At 42.0% G+C, this 22,153-nt stretch overlaps 1 protein-coding gene across 4 annotated transcripts; it reads left to right on the forward strand.

Moving 5' to 3' along the window:
* The first annotated feature begins 1,991 nt into the window (after positions 1–1,991).
* stat4 (signal transducer and activator of transcription 4) lies at positions 1,992–22,108 on the forward strand. 4 transcript variants are annotated; one of them, XM_056579704.1, is made up of 23 exons: positions 2,024–2,612; positions 3,168–3,303; positions 6,376–6,474; positions 7,379–7,471; positions 7,832–7,910; positions 8,374–8,459; positions 9,926–10,077; positions 10,578–10,736; positions 11,471–11,563; positions 12,226–12,285; positions 12,652–12,672; positions 12,972–13,065; positions 13,707–13,751; positions 14,019–14,102; positions 14,481–14,579; positions 14,801–14,936; positions 15,721–15,773; positions 16,151–16,245; positions 18,593–18,729; positions 19,325–19,516; positions 19,847–19,892; positions 20,405–20,504; positions 21,417–22,108. In XM_056579704.1, the coding sequence occupies exons 1-23, from the start codon at positions 2,485–2,487 to the stop codon at positions 21,438–21,440; spliced, it is 2,211 nt and encodes a 736-aa protein (XP_056435679.1). In that variant the 5' UTR covers positions 2,024–2,484; the 3' UTR covers positions 21,441–22,108. The 4 variants fall into 4 exon arrangements, with proteins under 4 accessions (XP_056435678.1, XP_056435677.1, XP_056435679.1 ...); XM_056579703.1 differs by lacking the exon at positions 21,417–22,108 and having other exon boundaries at positions 1,992–2,612; positions 13,710–13,751; positions 20,405–20,624; XM_056579702.1 differs by lacking the exon at positions 21,417–22,108 and having other exon boundaries at positions 1,995–2,612; positions 20,405–20,624.
* The last annotated feature ends 45 nt before the right edge of the window (positions 22,109–22,153 follow it).

Consider the following 22,153-nt stretch of genomic DNA (forward strand, 5'->3'; position numbering starts at 1 on the left):
AATACATAAATAGATACAATTAGCCGTTATCATATATCTTTAGTAGGCCTACAACTATTTCACAAAAATGACAACAATTTCATTACAACAATTAGACACGGGATTTTAAATATTTGCTAGTATATGTCCATGGTATGTATCTCAAATATGGCCCTCATTCTAATTAAAAAACCAGGGACCCCACTTTTAGACAATATATGGCCATCATGGGCTTCCTTGAGCGCCATGTTAAGGAGAGGGTGACATCCAGCAATATGGATTCAGAGCAGGGAGATTATAGCCAGGATAGCCAGGAGATAGCACCGGAGATCTTGGCCCTGCTAGCGCCCATGATGTCTCCCCAACGAGAGGTAGGCTACTGGTAGGCCTATAACAAAAGCTAGCCTAAAACATATGCTAAAAACATACCCTAACATACTAGTGTCTTGATGAGCTTGTGCTAAAGGAATGACGATTTGATGATGTAATTACCCTATTAAAATTTGTAAACAGACACAAATCATATAAGATATTTAACCTTTATTTTTTTCAGGGAAGGCAATCGAGAGCAAGACCTCTAAGTATTTTTAAATTAGAAGATGAGGCATGCATGTATAACACATCTAAGTAAAGTCTTCCTGTTCAAGATTGAAAAAGAAGACTTGTTTCTGTATACAAATCTACTTTTCCCTTAAGGTTTTTGTTAGGTGAAGCCAGGTGCAGAGATATTTATAAGAATTCACCATTTTAATTTGCACATTTTAAACAAACAAATGTATGCTTTCTTTCACAGGTGGTGGCTGAAAGTGAAGAGGAGATATCTCCTCCCTCTCCAGCCTCTCACAGTCCGCTGCGGACACCTCTCCTCCATCTCCTCCCACTACCTCTACGGTGGCTCTGGTCACACCGCTGCGTCCTGCACCTCTACCACCACGGAGGAGACAGCTGGAGCAGCCGCTGTTTGCGTTCCAGAAATCCATCATGACCAAAAGGAAAAGGAGAATGCACTGGCTGTTGACGAGGATGTGCATTTTATGCTCAGCCTCCTCCCATCGTTGAGGAGGCTGTCGCACCAAAAAAATTAAAAAAAGTGAGCGTCATCACTAGCGAGCCGTCTCTTTATCACCATGATCATGAACGCGCTTTTGATAACAGAGTTCCCCAGTTGGTGACGTATGGTTTATTAGTGACGCGCATGAACATGGCGGAACATGAATGTTTTACGCAATATAAAATGATCAACCATCATATCACATAGGCTACTTTACTATTGTTTGACATTGTAACCGTCTGTTGGCATCGATTTTGTTCAGTTTTAAACGTTGTGCACTGATAAACCAGCTCTAGATAAGGGCAAGTGTAGCCTTCCATACAGTGGCAATACAATGTGCTCCTCTTGAATCAAAGCAAAAGGATAGCAGGTGATAAGCTACAAGGAAATAAAGGCGTTCGAACTTGAAACTGATCTTACTAGGTTCTGTTTAGTTCCGATTTTTTTTTATCGGACAAATAAGACCTGCTTTGCATAACTTTTAGATTCCCAACGCAGTGCACATGAACGGTCGCTGTCGGGAACACACACCGGCGACGAAGCGGCGCGTCAAAACGCCCCCATTATTTCGGACGCCCACTCGCCCACACCGGCGGCTGCTGGACGCACACCGCTCGGCGGTGCGCCGCCCCGCCCCTAGGCTTCACGCAACTGTTCTATTCCCTAGCCTAGCGTCTTCCCTAGTGTTTTTAATACTGTTTGCTACATCCCGGCTTGATACAAGGTCCGGTACAAATGGAGATTGTTGATGCACTTGATGAATAATTCCAAAATGCAAAAAGAATTAGCAATGACAAATAAAGTGTGTAAAGTGACTAAACCGTAAACAAAGTGCCCGACAGTAGTAAAGTAACTGACTATCATTGGCATATAATTGTTATAGGTTTGGTGGGTGTGTCAATGTCCAACTTTATGTGAGTATTTAGTAACTAGGCGTTGAACGTTGAAACGACGTGGATTGATGTCGTCTATGAGTCATGGAAACGACGTGGGTCGAAAGACCGACGTCAGAAAAACTTTCGTATCAGTCCCTCAAGACGTCGTATTGACCTCCATGACCAACGTCCATAGACTTGATCGACGCCTAAATGTTTTCTGGAAGGGGTACAAGAATATTGAAACTGAAAATTTAAAAGGTACATGGCGTACCCGTGTCCCTCCGAGAAGGCGTGTTTACATGATTTCGGACAGCCCTTTGAGTAAAACCTGTCACTCGGAAGTCTAGCGCTCAGCGGATTAAAAGCGAAAGTCAGTAGGACAATCATAGGGCACATGAGTTTGGTAGAACAAGCATCAGGGAGGAGAGACAAAAAGAGCCCATTTTACACATCTTATTTAGGTCACAACTGGATTGGCTCCTTTTTGGTGTTCCTTCGTGCGCTCTAAAGAGAAAGTATATATATTATTTATATTACATTTGATTAATTGCGTGTGTTAAGCGGTGCGGTGACGCGATGAGTCAATGGAAACAGATCCAGCAGCTCGAGGTCGGTCTCCTGGAGCACGTGGACTACCTGTACAATGACAACTTCCCCATGGACGTCCGACAGGGTCTAGCAGACTGGATCGAGGGTCAGGATTGGTGAGTCCTCTCCCGTCTTGACTTTCCCCGCGTTTGCTCCTTATAGAGGTTTATTTTCCTCGCTTTCTGTCTTATCTTCCTGGCCTTGGTGCTCATTTGGTCTCTACTCCTGTTGTCTTTTATAGTAGATTCTATATTTGTCGCTTTTGGTTTTAATAGTCCCCATCCTCTTATTTGTCTTCCCCTCCCCTCTCCACCTTTTTCCTTTTCCTATCCTCTTGTTTCCTCCTTCTCTCTCTTCTCCTCCTCCCTCCCTCATATGATGTATTATAATAGTATAATACATATGATAAAATACCATATCATGCATTATAATGTAGTATAAGAAATATTTTAAGATACCATATCATGTCTTGTAATATATTATAACACTTTGTATAATATACTTTATCATGTATTATAATATAGTAAGCGATATGTTTTAAGATACTACATCATGATAAAATATAGGCCTACTACATCACGTATGATAATAAAATGTATCATGTATATAGTATAAGATACTATATCATGATATTATACAATATATCATGTATTGTAATGTGATTTTTTCAGGGAGACAGCAGAGCGCAATGAGTCTATGGCAGCAATGCTGTTCACCAACCTGCTGGGACAGCTGGAGAGAAGCTGTGCCCAGGAGCCCAACTTCCTTCAGAGACACAACCTGAAGATCATCCACCAACAGCTACAGGTACCTGCTTCACTACTATACAATAGGGTAGTGTACACTACAGGAGAGTACAGAGACACAACCTGAAGATCATCCACCAACAGCTACAGGTACCTGCTCTAAGGCGACACATTAGTGCCATAATTCACTAATGTGATAAAAGATGCATTCGGGCATATTATATTATTCCACACGCGTAGATATTAACTGCGAGCGCGCAAATGATCTCTGCGCGCGCGCAAATTACCTCTGCGCGCGCAAAACAGCCTCTCGCGCGCGCAAATTACCTCTGCGCGCGCAAAACAGCCTCTCGCGCGTAACAGCCTCTCGCGAAAGATGTTTCGCGCTCTCGCTCCCAAGGCAGGGCGGGCTTTCCTATGATTGGCCGTTTCTGAAGCGCGATATTTGATTGACAGCCCTCCTCAGATTCAATTGTGAATTGTACAGTAAATGGCTGAAACGATAGTTACGTATTGTAACTCTAGAATCTATGAGTATAGGCGCAGCCTTTTAAGGCTATCGCTATTGGGTTATCCCTAGGCGTGAGCCGTAGCACTGAAAAATTTGTAATCCCCGCCCACTAACAGCGTGGGCCTAAATTACGTCCGCGTGCGGCGTGCCTCGACGACGTCCGCATTTCGCAAATATAGTCGAGCTTTTCTTCAGCTATTTAAAGGACAACGAGGCCGACACTTAAAAGGCTGCGCCTATACTCATATAATCTAGAGTTACAAGTTAACGTAACTATCGTTTCAGCCATTTACTGTACAATTCAGAATTGAATGTGAGGAGGGCTGTCAATCAAATATCGCGCTTCAGAAACGGCCAATCATAGGAAAGCCCGCCCTGTTTTGCGCGCGCAGAGAGGCTGTTTTGCGCGCGCAGAGGTAATTTGTGCGCGCTCGCAGTTAATATCTACGCGTGTGGAATAATATAATACGCCCAAATGCATCTTTTATCGCATCAGTGAATTATGGCACTAATGTGTCGCCATACTGCTCCATTACTGTACACTAGGGTAGAGTAAATTACAGGAGAGCACAGAGAAACAACCGTAAGATCATCTACCTCAACTACAGGTTCCTGCTCCACCACTGTACACTAGGATATAATAATAATAATGCATTTTATTTAGAAAAGCGCCTTTCAAGTCACTCAAGGACACTGTACATCACACACAATAAAACACACAATGAAATATACAAAAAACGTGATAAAATAGACACATAAGGACAACATAATAAGTTAAAATACATAGGGCAGAATGGCAGGAAGCATGGAGGTTAGAGAGAGTAGGCAGTCCGATATAGTTAATTACAGGAGAGTACAGAGAAACAACCGCGCGAGTAAAATGTTGCTTTACGCGTGTACGCGTCTCATACGCGCGTAAACCAATGGTTCCCTATGGAAAAATTGCCAATTTTATACGCGTCGTACGCGAGTAACGCGCTTGGTGTGTTCGCACCTTAAGATCCTCTACCACAACTACAGGTTCCTGCTTCAGTAGAGTAGAGTAGAGTAAAGAAGAGATAGAAAGACACTCATACCCATGCACGCACGCATTTACGCACGCACCCACACCCACACCCACACCCACACCCCCACACACACACACACACACACACACACACACACACACACACACACACACACACACACACACACACACACACACACACACACACACACACACACACACACACACACACACACACACAGTATACAAATAAACATGTCTCTGACAATGTGGTTGTGATGGAAACTTCAACTTTAAGAGTTTGTGGGCCTGTCACCTGAAACAGGAACAGGAAACACAGGGTGGAAGTGTTGCTTTAGGCCCCATACATAGGTCTGCATGAGTCGCAGAAAGAGAGTGAGAGGAGACTAGTTCTTCACAACACAACTGTGAGGTTGAGACCACTGCTTCCTGTCGTCAACGTTGAGGGCGCTCTCACACGGCTGTTTGTGTATTTTGTACAAAAATGAATTCATAAAATCCTTAAGATTTAAAATACGTAACATAACTGAACTTCAACAAATTGAACTGACATTTTTTGAGATATTTATCGAGGACAAACTCAATATTGACGCTTGAGACACATAAATGAACTATCAGTGTCATAATTAATTCCCGCTAGTCTTGAAAAAAACCTTATCTCTACCAGCTTCATGACGACTTAATGACTTGCTTTGGATACCAGTGTCAAAGTGACTAAATAGTTTCATATTTTTATGACGCTACCACTTTGTCAAGTCATACCTAGAGGGATGACTCAACTAGGGTCACTCTAGACGACGTGTATTGGTGTGTGTGTGTGTCGGGTGAGAATAGGGTTATTACAGGAAACAGCAGGAGTGAAAGATTAAGGAATGTTCCATTATGGCCTCAGGTTAGAGGATACTTCCTCCAAGCGAGGGTTAGCCGTTACAAACCTGTTAGACTGAATGGTTTTGTGTGTGTGTTTGTGTGTGTGATTTTTGTCTTATGTGTGCGTGCTTGGGTGGGGCTGTTTCTTTGTCTGTCTTCAAGTTCATGTGCTAGTCAGTGTATGTGTGGGTTTTTGTTATCATGCATACGTTTTTGCCTCATGTGCATATATATGTGAATGAGGGTGTGTTCCTAAGTGTATTGTTTCCCGTATGCGTTTACGTGTATGTTGTGTTGTAATGTTATTGTGTTTATGTGTGTTTGTGTATCCATGTGGCCTGCTCAAGGCATCCCGCATGGCTTCCTGTTCCTCTCCACAACTCTCACACACACACACACACACACACACACACACACACACACACACACACACACACACACACACACACACACACACACACACACACACACACACACACACACACACACACACACACACACACACACACACACACACGACTGATGGATCCCCATTATTCTGTTTTGATTTACAGCCCTGCTACTCAGCCTGTGTGATCAGAAAGCCTTTTTTCTTTGTTTCTGTTCTGTGTGTGTGCGTGTGTGTGTGTGTGTGTGTGTGTGTGTGTGTGTGTGTGTGTGTGTGTGTGTGTGTGTATGTGTGTGCATGTGTGTGTGCATGCATGCGTGTCCATTCGTGTTTGCAGATGAAGTACAACACCAACCCGGGGCTGATCGCCCGCGTGATCTCCACCTGCCTACGAGAGGAGCGTCGCATCTTGTCCTCCGCATGCATGCAGCAACAGGTCGTCCGCCATCCCCGACTCGCCCTTCGTTCCATAAAGGGCTGATTATGGTTCCACGGTCACGCGACGCAACGACCACGCAGATGGTTCAGCGTTGGTCTTTAGAAGCGGACCAATCACAGCCCTTGCTGCTGCGTCACCTCAAAGGAGGGTTCAATTTTTTTGGGAGGTGCACGTCAGGCGCTTGCGGTGGACGCAAGGAGGGTCCGTAAGGATGTAAGGGGTCCGTAGCCCCCTTGCGTTGCGTGAACGTGGGACAATAATCAGCCCTTTATAAACCCTCCATTTTCCCTCCTCTCCCCACTGTTCCCATAAGGGAGTTGTTGTCTTCAACACCATTGTCGATGAAAATCCATCCGACGTGCCTCAGGCAAAAATAGTATGTGATGACGAATAAAAAATGACTCGCCCAAGTTAAGTCTATGTAACTTGGGCGAGTCTGTGTGGGAAACAATGCAGTAGCTTGGTGGCTAGAATTAACATTGTGATTTAGATAAAGTAGAACATTGTAGTAAGCTAGATCACAATGGAAGTATACTATCAATACATTAGGTCTCCCCTGGATTTGTGTTTTTCATGTTTCCCCAGATGTTGGGGGGGAAGGGCATGTGCACCACATACATTTGCACACACAAAACATCTATCATATACATATTAACATATGCACATAACATATCTATATGTTATAATAATATTGAAAAAAGTTCAGTAGATATAGTAATAAGTATCGAATAGAATGCGTGCAATTCCGAGCAGATCATTAAATTGGACTGCTAAATGGTGTCAGTTGCTAACACCACAAACTGATAGATTTTTTTATCCACGACTAAGAAACATGTATGTGAAGCTGTCTCCCTTTTCGAGGGAACGGAAGGAGCGAAGGTAACAGATTGTTATTGTACAGGGTCCCCTGGAGAACTCCATGCCAAACTCTGTGACTCTGGAGAAGCAGAAGAACATTGACAACCGGGTCGCCATCATCAGAAGCAGTGTCCAGGTACCAGCAAACGACTCTTTATCAGGTCAACATAATGATGCCACTTATATGGTTGGGATTCACAACATGTACATGTTGAAGTTGAAGAAATGTGTGTGTGAGAAAATGAGACATTAATGCATACAAAAATAATATATATCCTATATAATTGATATTAACAGTAATGGTTGATTATATAAATAATACATCTGCCATTTGGTGGACACTTTCAACCAAATCGTCTTCTAAAAACGTGATTGCCTACATACATAGTATGGGTGGCCCCAGTGGGAATTGAACCCCTGACCCCGGTAGTGTTAATGCCTTGCTCTACCGGTTGAGACCTACATTTTGTCTATCTTCTCATCTGAACTAAACCAGCTGATGGACCAGGCTGTGAAGTATATCGAAGACATGCAGGATGAGTTCGACTTGCGCTACAAAACCTTACAGTCTCGAGGTAACTTGCGTTACAAAGACACACACACGCACACACACACACACACACACACACACACACACACACACACACACACACACACACACACACACACACACACACACACACACACACACACACACACACACACACACACACACACACACACACACACACACACACACACACACTCTTAAAAGTTTTTATTTGTACACTGACGTGAATGGGAGGATGTAGTAAATGTAGTAGTAAAATGGCAAAATACTGTTGGATGATGTTTGATAATCAATGTGATATGTGTCGAATGGTGTGTGTATGTCTGTATGCATGGTGTGTTTGTGTATGCATTGTGTGTGTGTGTGTGTGTGTGTGTGTGTGTGTGTGTGTGTGTGTGTGTGTGTGTGTGTGTGTGTGTGTGTGTGTGTGTGTGTGTGTGTGTGTGTGTGTGTGTGTGTGTGTGTGCATGCACTCGCATGATTTTTAGATCCAGCAGAGAAGACGACCCAGAGGATGAAAGAGGAAGTGATCAGACTACAGGAAATGCTAAACAGACTGGATTTCAAAAGGAAGGTGTGTGTCATTTCAAAGTGTTTATAAGACGTTTGTGTGTTGTGCATGTTTCAAGGTGTATGTAAGTTGTTTGTTTGTTGTGCTAGTATCATGGTGTATATAGGATGTGTGTGTTGTGCACGCATCAAGGTCTACATGAGATGTGTGTGTTGTGCACGTATCAAGGTCTGCATGAGATGTGTGTTGGGCACGCATCAATGTCTACATGAGATGTATGTGCAAGTATCAACTTGTATCTAAGATGGGCATGTTGTGCACGTATCAAGGTGTACAAAACGAACCTAAAAAGATGGCGTCGATTAACGACCAGCCATCATTGTGTTTAAAGGTTGGGTATGGAATTCTCTTTTGGCCATTTTTGCAAAATTACTTGAAATCCTTATCATAACCCACTTACAGCCACTAAGTTAGAAGTACTGACATGAAAATTAAACAAGTCAAACATCTGTGGAACGGGCAGGGCTCGAAAAACTCCAGCCAATGATTTCCAGAACCACCGAGTGGCATTGGACAGTAAATACGTCAATCAAATGGTCGTACTGCACTCCCCCTCCCCCGCTCCCTGCGTGTGACCCCTTCATGCACGTACTCAAAGCTCGTGACCCAGAGCAAGCTTCTGTTTGTTGTTATCCTAGCTAGCTAACTAGCTAATGGCTCGATCTCGCACATCTGTGTTCGCGCTCGTGCATGATTGCGCGTCCATGTACTTAAAATGGGTGGAGTCAGCGTTGAAGGAGAGGGGGTAGGACCATTTGTGTTGTGTATTTTCAAAATCTGCTGGCGTTTCGCAAATCCCATACCCAACCTTTAATCAATGTTTGAAACTGTAGACTGTTAGATAGTCTTATATTTTCTCAGCCCACCTCATCTCAATACCTAATCTTATTTCCTCTCAATTTTTAAGACATATTTTATTTTAAGAAGTTGTAGCAGGCTCGTGGGTGTGGGGTATCCACGCTACCAATTTGAACAGTGAAGCCACACAACACAGAGAGCAGTTCAATGTCTGGGGGATTTATTTACCGGGTATTTACAATCAGGGTGGTGAAAGGGTCATCCTCCTCCATCAGGGTATAATCCGTAATCAGTAATCTCTCTCTCTCTCTCTCTCTCTCTCTCTCTCTCTCTCTCTCTCTCTCTCTCTCTCTCTCTCTCTCTCTCTCTGGCCATACAGTACTTCCAGACACTCACACAGATGCTGTCTGTACTTCTCTAGCCCCCCCCCCCCCCCCCCCGTGTGGTAGCCTGCTCTCCCCTTTAACCCCAAGGACCTGCCTAATGATTCTCAGGCTTGCATCGTTTACGGGAGGAAGTCCACGTAAGGCTTGGGGGCGGAGCCAGCAGGTTGCCTGATATCTCCCATCAGTCACCACTCCCCTCGCTGCTCCCTGCCGTCTGCCACAACGTGTTCAATGTTTCTCTTCTGATCTGTGATGCATGTCAACATATCGTGATGGTGCTGCCAGGAGATCCTGTCCAAGATGGGTGATGTCATCAAGGAGGTAGACTCCCTGGTGACGTGTGATCTCCACCCAGAGCTGCTGGAGTGGAGACGCAGGCAGCAGGTCTCCATCATCGGGGGTCCTCTCCTCACCGGCCTCGAGCTGTTGCAGAACTGGTACTGACCCCCCCACACACACAGGGCCTCTGCGGCTCTCCCTCCAACTGTCTGATTCATTCATCTGTTATTCTTTCCATCAGCCATTCATCTAAATCGATCCATTGTTCATTCATCCATCTCACTATCAACCCATTAACCCGTCCAGCCATCCATCGATCCATCCATCCATCCATCCATCAATCAATCCATCCATCCACTAACAATCTATCCATCCATCGACTTATCATCCATACATCGTCCCATTCAAGGATATGACTCATTGTACATTCAATCATCCATTGATTGATCTATTTCAACTTTTTCCCTTTCTGTTTTGACCTCATCTCTCAATTCATGATATATCTTCTCCTCATTCTGTAATATTTTACCCTCCATCTGTCGTTCACCTCGGCTGCCTCCTCTTCCTCCCCAATTCATACTCCTCCTCCCCCAACTTCTCCCCCTCTCCTCCTCCTTCTGTCCACCTCCTCCTCCCTCTACCTCTTCCTCTTCCTCAGGTTCACTGGGACTGCCCATAGTCTGTTCCAGATAAAACGTCAGCTAGACAAGCTTGGGGAGCTGGTCGTCAAGGTAACGTACGAGGGCGACCCCATCCCACTACAGACGCCCCACATGGCTGAGACGGTCAGGTGCCTCGTCTACCTCGTCATCAAGAGGTAAGAACGAGTCAAGTGGCCAATCACAGCCTAATGAAAAAGAAAAAAGAAAAGCTAAAAATCCTCATCAGTTACAATATTGACAATGACAATGCAAGTGCTTTCTTAATTAATGTTATGAGGAATACCACTGTTAGGCAGGAATATAACTATAGAACAGAGGACTGAGGGGGTTCCGAAAGAGCATTCAATTCATAATAAATAATAAAATATTCCAATATAATCTAAAAATGGGTTAAATTCATGGTTCAAATGTGTAAAGTGAAAGTGTTAAAGATAACTGATAGAAGAACACAAATGCACAAATAAATGAATATATAAATGAAAAAATGCAACTAAATAACTAAATCATAGAGCACCTAGAAAATATTTGTAAATTCAAAACAAGTTTGATTGAAAGATAACACGAGAAGAGATTAAGATGAAGACATTAATTGATGATAATATGTTGATATGATTCTGCTGGCTGCTGCTGTCATGTATACAAAATGGTTTAAATGGGGAAGTTTTATATAATAGTATGTGGGTGGATGCCTCTGTGTGTTTGTGTTTGTGTGTGTGTGTGTGTGTGTGTGTGTGTGTGTGTGTGTGTGTGTGTGTGTGTGTGTGTGTGTGTGTGTGTGTGTGTGTGTGTGTGTGTGTGTGTGTGTGTGTGTGTGTGTGTGTGTGTGTGTGTGTGCCTGCCTGTGTCTGTGTGCCTGTGTGTGTGTCTGTGTGTGTGGTTGTATTTACAGCTCGTTTGTGGTTGAGGTGCAGCCGTGCATGCCCACTCACCCTCAGCGTTCCCTAATCATCAAGACCGGTGTGCAGTTCACCACCAAAGTCAGGTACGGCCATTACGGTTACCCCATTGTCCTGGCAACCTGTGCGCCTGTTGTTGCTACCTGCTGCTTCCCTCCCCATGATGGCTGCACTGGCTCAATAAAAAACTTGTTTGGAATACCACTGTTTATACTCACAGATTACAACATTGGGTGTTAATCCATCTATCAATTCTATTTTGTTCTATCATTTTTGTGTTATACGGTTAAAGATTTTCAAGATGCCACGCAAAGAGTGCTTTTTTTTAAGCTAAAAAAATAGTTTATTTTTGATCAGCAGGAAGTCTCACGTAGGGGACTATATCCACTACTATATTAACTTATCTATATTGAGCCATTTAGTTAGAGAGGAACCAACTGGGTTGATTTAGCACTGTGTGGATCGCATTCCGTAGATGCTCGTCGTTTCAAATGACTTTGAACAAAATAAAATATGACAGTGAAAAATAAACCTGTTCCGGGCAAGTCTCTGATATGAAAATATCTATTTTTCGAGGAATCCCTGTTCAAGATAGAAGCAATACAATTTAAAGGAACCCAAAAAACCTTGAAAGTATATAAAACAAAAAAATATAATATCACATATTCCTAGCGGGTCTAGCAAGGTATTAGATAATCATGTGTCATTAAGTTGTATTAAGTAACAGTTGTTTCTCGTATCTAACCAGACTTCTGGTTAAACTTCCTGAGGTGGACTACCAGTTGAAAGTGAAAACAACTTTTGATAAGTGAGTAACACATTATTTTTGATCTTGATAATAAGTTGTATCTCGATAGTTCATTCATATTTATGCTGGTGAAGACAACCAGTCCCATGATCCAACATTACGTCACAGGTTCACGATGTCATCAAACTACTTATTTTATTGTTTTGATTGCCCCTTAGCTGCAGAAAATACATATAATAAATCTAAACTTGTATTCATTCTGTTTTACTTTTTGTCTGTATGTTTATGTGTGCTTGTATGTTTATGTACGTGTGTGCGTGTTACTTGTATATGTATGTGTATCTATATGTATATGTGTGTGTATGTGTTACGTGTGTGTGTGTGTGTGTGTGTGTGTGTGTGTGGTTGTGTTGCACGTGTGTCTAGGGACCTACCACCCGGCAGACTGTAAGTACAGCCATCTGTAACACAGGAAGTTCCAGTTTAAGATGTTAAGACACCACACCAAACTTTTGTCTTTGTTTAAGTTTATATAGTTTTATTCAACCCTTTATTTATTACAAACAATCTTGATATTAGCATTCTCAATTATGTTTAGGTAAAAAGAATCTAGGATTTTTGGGACCTTTTGAAATATAACTAATTAATAAAACCACTGCATATATAACATAAAATATAATAACTATATTATGACTTTTTCAAATTCCTACTCCTTAATCGTATTTCTTATCGTCTTGGATCCTCAGAAACCGTCAGTTTTTCATCCTGACCAACAGCACTAAGGCCATGGACGTGGAGGACTCGGCCAACGGCTGCCTCTCGGTGGAGTTCAGACACCTGGTATAACACACACACACACGCACGCACGCACGCACAAACACAAATTAAAAATCAAAAATAAAGTTGAAATTTATAAGATCGAGCCCTTCCCAGTAAGTAGGCAAGAGACTTTCACAATTCCAAGTTCCAACGTTATTAAAGCTTTCGGTCGACCTTTAACTGGCTGGGCAACTTCTTGACGCAAACCGGCAGAGTGTACATTCTTACAAGCATAGAGAAAATGTTACACAGTGGTCCTTAGAAGTATGTAAAATAAACAACATACCAAATCCATTGTCAGAGCCATAGTGGGTGTAGCCATGCTACGGCACATTGGACATCTTGAAGCCACGTGTTGTAGATGTATCAGACGTGCCATGTCTTTGGGGAAGAATGGAGGCCGGTAACAGGCAGTCCGAAAAAATTTAACTCCACAAGCAGGCAGGACCTGAGATAGAATTCTGCTTTGTGGAGCTGAAGGGACACAGTGCCCTCAGCAGGACCAGCGCCGCACTGCACTTATAGATAGAGTTAGTAGTAACCGGAGGGAACAGAAATGGGTGGAAGCTGTTGAACCTTTAGTCTTCTGCTATGGAACTTCAAATAGTAGTATTTTTGTCTATTTATGTCTGAGATTTGATATTAACATGCGTGTATTTCAGCAGCTTAAAGAGAAAAAGTACATCAATGGTGCGAAGGGGAATGAGGTGAGAGCAATAATTAAGAATGACTACTTTAAACTAATAACTCCTTCAGAGCCCTGAATGATAAATTACTGTCAACATTAAGCTTCTTAATAATTTATCGTTGCAAAATCAAGAATTGGTAAACAAAGTTGTTTGCAGATGGTTGGTCATTGACGTAACAATGACCAACCATTGTTCCTTGACGGGTAACAACATAGGAAGGCTGTGGACATTGACATGTGTGCGTGCGTGTGTGCGTTTGCGTGCGTGTGTGTGTGCGTGTTACAGGGCCTCCTCAGTGTGACGGAGGAACTCCACTCTCTGAGTTTCGAAGCTCACTTCATGGTTCTGGGCCTCGCTATCGACCTGGAGGTCTGAAGTTTTATTTCAAACATTGAAACTACTTATATCTAGCTTTGCTTGCCCACAAGGGCTTGGGCAAAACGACAAGAAGTTTAGAATCACAGAGATCCATTTGAGAGGTAGATTTAAACACACATTTAAACAAACACATTTGTATTCCCTACCTGATTAGAAGACATCTTAATTATAAAGGCAAGGATTTTGTTAAAAAATAATGACGATTGCGATAAAAAAAAGGCTAGGGATCCAACCCTATCTCGCAGTCGGTTGTTATCATTGTATTACGTTTTTACATTTTAGTGAAAGAATAAGACAGAAATGTTTTCTAAGTATATCAGGGATTAATTTAACCTTGTTTTGAATTACATTTAAATGTTTGTTCCCTAGACAACTTCGCTGCCCCTAGTGGTAATCTCCAACGTCAGCCAGCTTCCTGCCGGCTGGGCCTCGGTCATGTGGTACAACCTTCTGACGGACGAACCCAGGGTGAGATGGCTCTCCACCCTTTCTTGCCCAACACACATCACCACCATCAACCCCTGTCACTCTCTAGCGCTTCCATCCACATAGGGGAAAGATCGATAGTCCACCAAACATGCCAGCCCAAAACTATCATTAAGTAAATCGTGACAAACAATTTCCCTCTGGATTAATTAAGTACTCTGATTCAACCAAAAATAACGAACTTAATGATTTGCCTTTCGCAGAACCTAGGTTACTTTGGTAACCCTCCCCGGGCCAGCTGGAGTCAGCTGTCTGAGGTGCTGAGCTGGCAGTTCTCCAGCTTTGCAGGCAGAGGGCTCAACCCTGACCAGCTCCTCATGCTGGGGGAGAAACTCCTTGGTACCGCACTACACTTATAGTCTTAAAACTCCTCTGTACCCCACTACACTTATAGACTTAAAACTTCCCTGTATCCCACTACACTTATAATCTTAAAACTTCTCTGTACCCCACTACACTTATAGTCTTAAAACTCCTCCGTACCCCACTACACTTATAGTCTTAAAACTCCTCCGTACCCCACTACACTTATAATCTTAAAACTCCCCTGTACCCCACTACACTTATAGTCTTAAAACTCCCCTGTACCCCACTTCACTTATAGTCTTAAAACTCCTCTGTACCCCACTACACTTATAGTCTTAAAACTCCTCCGTACCCCACTACACTTATAGTCTTAAAACTCCTCCATACCCCACTACACTTATAGACTTAAAACTCCTCCATACCCCACTACACTTATAGTCTTAAAACTCCTCTGTAACCCACTGCGCTTTAAGGCTTAAAACTCCTTTGTACTACACTACACTTATAGACGTATAGCTTGTGGGTACCCTACACTTATAGACTTATAGCTCCTGGGTACATTGCACTTAAAAGCATGTTAACGTTAAAATGTACTGCGTGGTCCAAATTACGCAGAGTGCGTGCAGGTAGGGAGGCAAACAGGAGATAATCCAATCATTTCATTTGGGATGAATGAAATTATTGGATGTGCAAATGATAGGCCCCACAGCGACAGAAACCGTATTTCTTCAATTCTTTTGACAGAGCATTGGTAAAGAGATTTCAAACAAAAAGTGCATTACCTACGTTAACTTTACTGCTGTCCACCTCTTCCCAGGTCTAGGCAACTCCTCCGGTGACATCCAGGTGTCTTGGTCTAAGTTCTCCAAGGTAACGTTGAACCATTTAAAGGCTTGAATTCTGAAGAATCCAACACACTGGTTGGACTTATGCCATTATAGATGACCACATGTTATTTCCAGATGTCATACATAAGTAGTTGGTCATTACTTTCAAAATGATAATAAAATAAGAATAGAAAAAATGTAAAGTAAAGTAAAAAAAAAAAACACACAAAAGGAATGAACGTAGGGGAAACTTTTTTTGAAAATTTTAATCCGATTGGCATGATGAGGACATATTCATGTACAAGTGTGAGTAACAATGGCCAAAGTGCAGGCCCATTGCTTTCCCAGGACTCTGACCCTATTTGCTCAGCTGGGACCAGCGTCATTCATGTGTCTCTGTCACACTTATGCCTGCTCCAGGAGAATATCCCAGGAAAGGCCTTCAGCTTCTGGATCTGGCTGGAGTCCATCTTGGAGCTGATTAAGAAACACTTACTGCCGGTCTGGAACGACAAGTAATTTAATGACTCACTCATCCCTTCATTCCTCCATTCGCTCCTCTGTTTATCAGATTCTAGATCTACAGTGATGTTGATAGGTTTTCAATGTAGTGAGTCCCCGGGACCCACAGGTGGTGAGTTGGGTGGGTCCCTGAGAAATTCAATGGGTCCCGAGTCGACTCCCCAGTTTAAAAAATGTGTTTCTTTTTTATTATTATTCTATTTCTTAAATTAAATTAATAGTGTTAAACTCCTTGATGGTGGTATGATATGGTTAGAGCTGGAGTACTCAACCTTTCACACTAGAAACGCCGGGCCATTTTTACTTACTCCTAGCGCCGCAAGAGGGGTCAAATGACCCCTAAGTCATTTTAATGAGAGGTTGTGCATTTGCACATAATGATCACTAGGTGGCGCCAATGAGCTATTACCGCGCGAGCGCCACATTTGTGTGTGTGTGTGTGTCACAAGCCTAGTCCTCACGATTTGTCATAAATGTACATATATTCAATCAGAAGGATTGCAAAAAAATCCTGTTTGATTTTCATTCGACACGAATGAGCACAGCATCGAGCAGTGGAAACGTGGGTTTATTTACTATGAAGTTCGTATTTTTAATTGTTGAAATGAAATCAGCGGTGACGAGCTAGTTGTTTTGGTAGCGGCTAAATTAGCATGTCGCGATACTTTGTACAGGGGATCACGTCTGCGCCGAGTAGATGCGCAGAGGGTTGAAACAGCGCTTGTCCGATCTGCTCACAAGAAGGTTTCTTTGGCCAGTTACTGTGATTAAACACGAGTTGTTTAATGTTCACAATGTATCGTTTTTCATGGGGAAAATTAGATGCGTCCCCGGGACGCATGGATAGTGAGTTTAGTGCGTCCTTTCAGATTTTAATGCGTCAGGGACGCAGGACGCGTACCTAGCAACATCACTGGATCTATGTTTAAAAACTCATCCGTCTATCTAACCCATTCTTTAACAAAACCCTCCAACTGCCTCTCAAGTTTATAACAGCATGGAAAATACACTGAGGATGTATGAAAAAAAATAATGATATAGTATAAAGTAATGTGAATCTCTAAATAGTTATAAGCCTCTCATATAAGTTACTTTGATGAAATCGGGCGCTGATTCAATCACAATTGACGTGGTCCACTAGATGTGCTTTACAGTTGTTCTCAATTGTTTAAACACGTTTTCTGAAGCTATAGCGCAATTTCTCAAAATTCTAAACACAAACCTGAGAAGAGATAATCATTTTGTCAAAACTACACAAATTCTTCTCAAAACCCAACCACCAAACAGTAAACACAACTATCAAATGAATATCTCTTAGAGAGCATCAATTAAACACTGATGTGATCAATTCAAAACACATCAAAATACTATTTACATATGTTTTGGCTTTATGAGGCCATGTTACATATTCCAATGTATACAATTGTTTAGAAATAGCTTTCTTTTTTAAAGTTGCAATTAGGTGGTACATATAGTATAAAGACTGTTGTTATATTTTAATACAATACTGTGAATATATCATATAAATATTGCATTGACAGTATCAGAGTATCAGAATAGGATACAATGCATATTTGTCTATCCAATGAGCTCCAATGGGCTAAACTCACAATCCCAGCTTCCCAGAGTCATAATGTACAGCTATAGTTGTTGCTGCAACATTGTTCTGACAATACACCAATGTTACCTATTTTGGTCAATTACAGTACAGTAATTGCACTGATAAGTAAAATGAAAAACACAACACTAAGAAAATGTTGGTCTTTCGGGGGATGTAATGAGGAAATCAGTGCAAAATACAGTACAAAAAGGTAACAAAGCAAATATATATATTTTTACTGTAATACAGTAAAATGTTCAGCTGAACTGACTGAACTGAAATAAAATTAACAATATAAATGAGGTGAAACAGGTCTACATGTAAATCAGTATGTATCCCACCTCCAATCCTGATGAGGCCAAATGACACATAATAATAATAATAATAAATAATAATACATTTAATTTAGAGGCGCCTTTCAAGACACCCAAGGTCACATGATTGAAGTGTTTTGCAAGTTGAGTTTGAACAGGTGAGAATTGAGTTGGAGTTATTGGTAATTAGTTGTTCGCAGGTTAACCAAGTGTGCTAATTTATGAGATTTGTGCTTACTGTTTAGCAAAAATGTGAAAACAGTGGAATTGTGCTTACAGTTTAGCAGTCTGGAGTCTTGTATTTAATACATGAGCTTCAAGTTTTCAGAATTGTGTGCATAGTTCAATTTTTTTGTGCGTATACAATCATGAAAAACCGTAATGTAACCACAAACGTAAACATCTCTTTTCGACCACTCTGTGCAGTTACATCATGGGCTTCGTGAGCAAGGAGAAGGAGCGAGCCTTGCTCAAGGGCAAAGAGGGAGGGACCTTCCTGCTTCGCTTCAGCGAGAGCCACCTTGGAGGGATCACCTTCACGTGGGTGGAGCAGGCAGACAATGGTGGGAAAACCAAATTATTCACACACACCGAAGATATCACTTGGCACTGACCAGCCTGCATGCTTTATGAGTAGTAGTATTAGAGGGACAGTGGTTGCTTAGAAATGGTGCCCGATAGAAAATCCGAACCAGGGCTCAAAACCTTCCAACAATTATATTAACCAGGAAGAAAAAAAACGAAATCATTATTACTGTTCAGGCACAGAACCGTGGATTTAATTGACCTGAAAACGGGGATCTGAAGATGACGATATTCATTTGTTCTAATTCCGAAGAATGAGCAGGAAGTGACCACTACTGTTTCACACTGCTATGAAACATTAGTGGGTGGACTATTATTCATTTGTTCGTTTAGTCTGATTGTATAAACCATTAAGTAGACTAGGCAGTGGTGGTTACACTAACGCGTTTCAAGTAAAACACAATTCATTTTTATTGTACTTTTTACCTTGTGATTCTCGCCATTTCTACTGTTGTTGCTCCTTGCTGAGTCTGCTCTCAATGCGGGGATTGATAAAAGGGGGGGATATCACGCAAGGAGCCCCTCTACTGCATCTGTGGAACACTTGTCTCTCTATGATGCCCCTCACCACAGGGGAGTCAAACTTCACCTCCGTGGAGCCGTACACCAAGAGCCGCCTGATAGCCCTGCCGTTCGCCGACATCCTCAGGAATTACAAGGTGATCTCGGAGGGCTTGGTGACCGACAACCCCCTCAAGTTCCTGTACCCCAACATCCCCAAAGACGAGGCCTTCAGCCGGTACTACAACAGCCCCCAGAGCAAAGGTAACGGAACGCTTCGGGGATTGTTTGGGTTTGTTTACACACCATGTTCCAAATTGGGTCCCGACTCAAAATGACTCAAGGGATTTAAACTAACAGTGAGGAGGAAAAGATAGTGTCATGGCCGCCAGAGGGATGGACACATGACAGAATGTGTTTTAAAGCACATTAAAAAAAACGTTTTATATTGTTTTATAATATTGCAGTTACAATTATTGAATATAATTGTAACTGCACATACATTATTGTTCATTATTAGCAGGAGCAAAACATTTTTTGGAATGTGTGTATTGCTTGTCAATTCTGATTCTGTGTTTTGGTTACTTATTTCAGTCCATCCATACCTGTCTGCCAATCTGATCCCCATCTCTGAGCTACCGTGAGTGGATCTCTATAAACATACTGTGTATATACATATACATACATATATACATATATATATAATGCTTTAGTCTACTGCGTAATTATGATTATGTTTTTATTATCATGAAGTTAATGATATTAACTGCCATTTCGCTTTATTCCTTAGGCGGCCATCTTGAACTCCAAATTATTCCAAACAGGGATTCCATGGGCTGACGAGAAATATTTTGAAAAGTTTTGCTAATGATACTGACTGAGCAGAACATTCTGCCACATGATAGCCACGAGAAAAACTAAAACTAATACACGTCGGTCAGAGACATTTACACTAAAGTTGTCGTAGTTTCCCACAAAACCCTGAACTTCGCACAGAGTGGGTTTGTAGAATGAGGAGCGATACTGATAAATCTTAAATCCTCAGGAATCCGCTTCAATGTTCATAATTCAAGATGGCCAGCGGGTTAAGGGAATAAGGTGAATAGTGTACACGGCCGGGTGAGCGTAAAGCTGCTTCTCCATTCGCCCCAGGTCCAACGGGAGCGTACCGCTGACACACTGCTCATCCCCTGAGCCCCCCATGAGTCCAGGGGTGTTCCAAATGCTGCACCAGCAGCTGTGCTTCGACACAGTAAGAACCTCAAAAACCCTAGATACTGAGCTACCGCTTTGGCCAAAATACCAGACTTATCGGTGGCAGGAACTAGGATAGTCTAGTCTAGCAGTGGTTGTAGAGTTAGGCCCAATCCCATTTCTACCCCTTACCCCTTCCCCTTCCCCCTCCCCCTTGTTTTGAAGGGGTAAGGGTAAGGGGTAAGGGGAAGGCATAAGGGGTAGAAATGGGATTGGGCCATAGGCCCAATCCCATTTCTACCCCTTACCCCTTCAAAACAAGGGGGAGGGGTAAGGGGAAGGGGTAAGGGGTAGAAATGGGATTGGGCCTTAGACTCCTAGCTGAAAGGTTCTTGGTTTAAAATGCAATATCCACCTGTTTTGAGCTGCAGCCCTCCTAGAGCTAATACGTCTCTACCCTTCGACTCCTTATTAATGACATGACGATATCAAGGCAATAGATACATAGGCCCCCTGTTTACAAGAAAGAAGTACCTGGATTCTAGATCTATGTTTAAAAACTCATCTGTTTACACGTGGGGAATGTTTGGAGTCTAAATAGCCTTTGATAATGCATCCCTGGTTCAGCCGTTCCCACTTGTTTAGCGTGGGAAAAACCCTCTTTGAATTGCAATCTCACTGTTTAAAATCGCGATTTGAAGAGAAATCAAAAACCACCAAAAATATGATCACTTTGCAAACATTCAGTCAAACTTTTGGTTAAAGTTGAATGGGGCTAAGACTGAACTGCTACCTGACAATTCACAATTATATACTTGTACACATGTTCATAATTCAGGCTATTATGCACGTACACATATTCATGATGTATGTCTATGTATAATTTGTCTATGTATGCCCGCGTGCACAATGCTGTTTTCCAGAACTTAACCTTAGCTTCTAATTTTAAATCTGTCTCTCCCTCCTTTAGATGAGCCCACCGTATTCAGAGTGAAGACCACCTGAAATCCTTCCTGTATAAAGTTTCAACATACTGAATCTAGAAAAGACCTCGGAATGAACAGATTAAGACCTAGCAACGACCAGATACCCGCTTCCAATTCAATGTCCCAAAGCCCAGGATTGTATTTTTGTATTAGAAATAACTACTTTTACTATTTTTTATTCTCCCTATCTATATCTTTCAAATGCACATTGTTGTTGCACATATGTCCCTTTTGTTATTTTTTGTTGTTATAAATGAAAAAATAAAAACATATATACATTTGGAGTGTTTATGGTGAAACAGCTGTGGTTATTTAGTCATTAACACAATATGCATATTAAAAAAATGTTCTTTTTTTTTGATACACCAAATCAATAACGTTCTTAGTATGGCTTAATATGTATATGTTTTGTGTTTTTAATGTTTTGTTGATTGGAAATCAAAGCACATTTTTTTGTCATATGCCACTGACTTGATAAGGGTGTCCAAAAATATGGTCCATAATGTGAGTGCCAACAAGTGTGCGCGGTGTGAGGTGGAGTCGCAGCCATATCGCAGCCACCTCCTGCCTTCAGATCACTAGAATCACGACATGACAGAAATGAGTCACGAATAAAAACTCATGTTGTAAAGTTGTTTTCACGATATTTTCAAATCCCCACCAGAAAGTTGTTAAAATAATTGAATCTACCCTCCAAACGCTATTTATTTACCCAACACGA

This window comes from Gadus chalcogrammus, chromosome 20, assembly GCF_026213295.1.
Source record: "Gadus chalcogrammus isolate NIFS_2021 chromosome 20, NIFS_Gcha_1.0, whole genome shotgun sequence".
NCBI classification, from domain to species: Eukaryota; Metazoa; Chordata; class Actinopteri; order Gadiformes; family Gadidae; genus Gadus; species Gadus chalcogrammus.

Bases quoted from the DNA above. Each gene is read 5' to 3' on its own strand.
- stat4 (XM_056579702.1), top strand. From the start codon at position 2,485: ATGAGTCAATGGAAACAGATCCAGCAGCTCGAGGTCGGTCTCCTGGAG. The intron at 6,475-7,378 runs GTCGTCCGCCAT...GTTATTGTACAG, and splicing joins CCGCATGCATGCAGCAACAG to GGTCCCCTGGAGAACTCCAT. The intron at 16,246-18,592 runs GTAATTTAATGA...CACTCTGTGCAG, and splicing joins CTGCCGGTCTGGAACGACAA to TTACATCATGGGCTTCGTGA.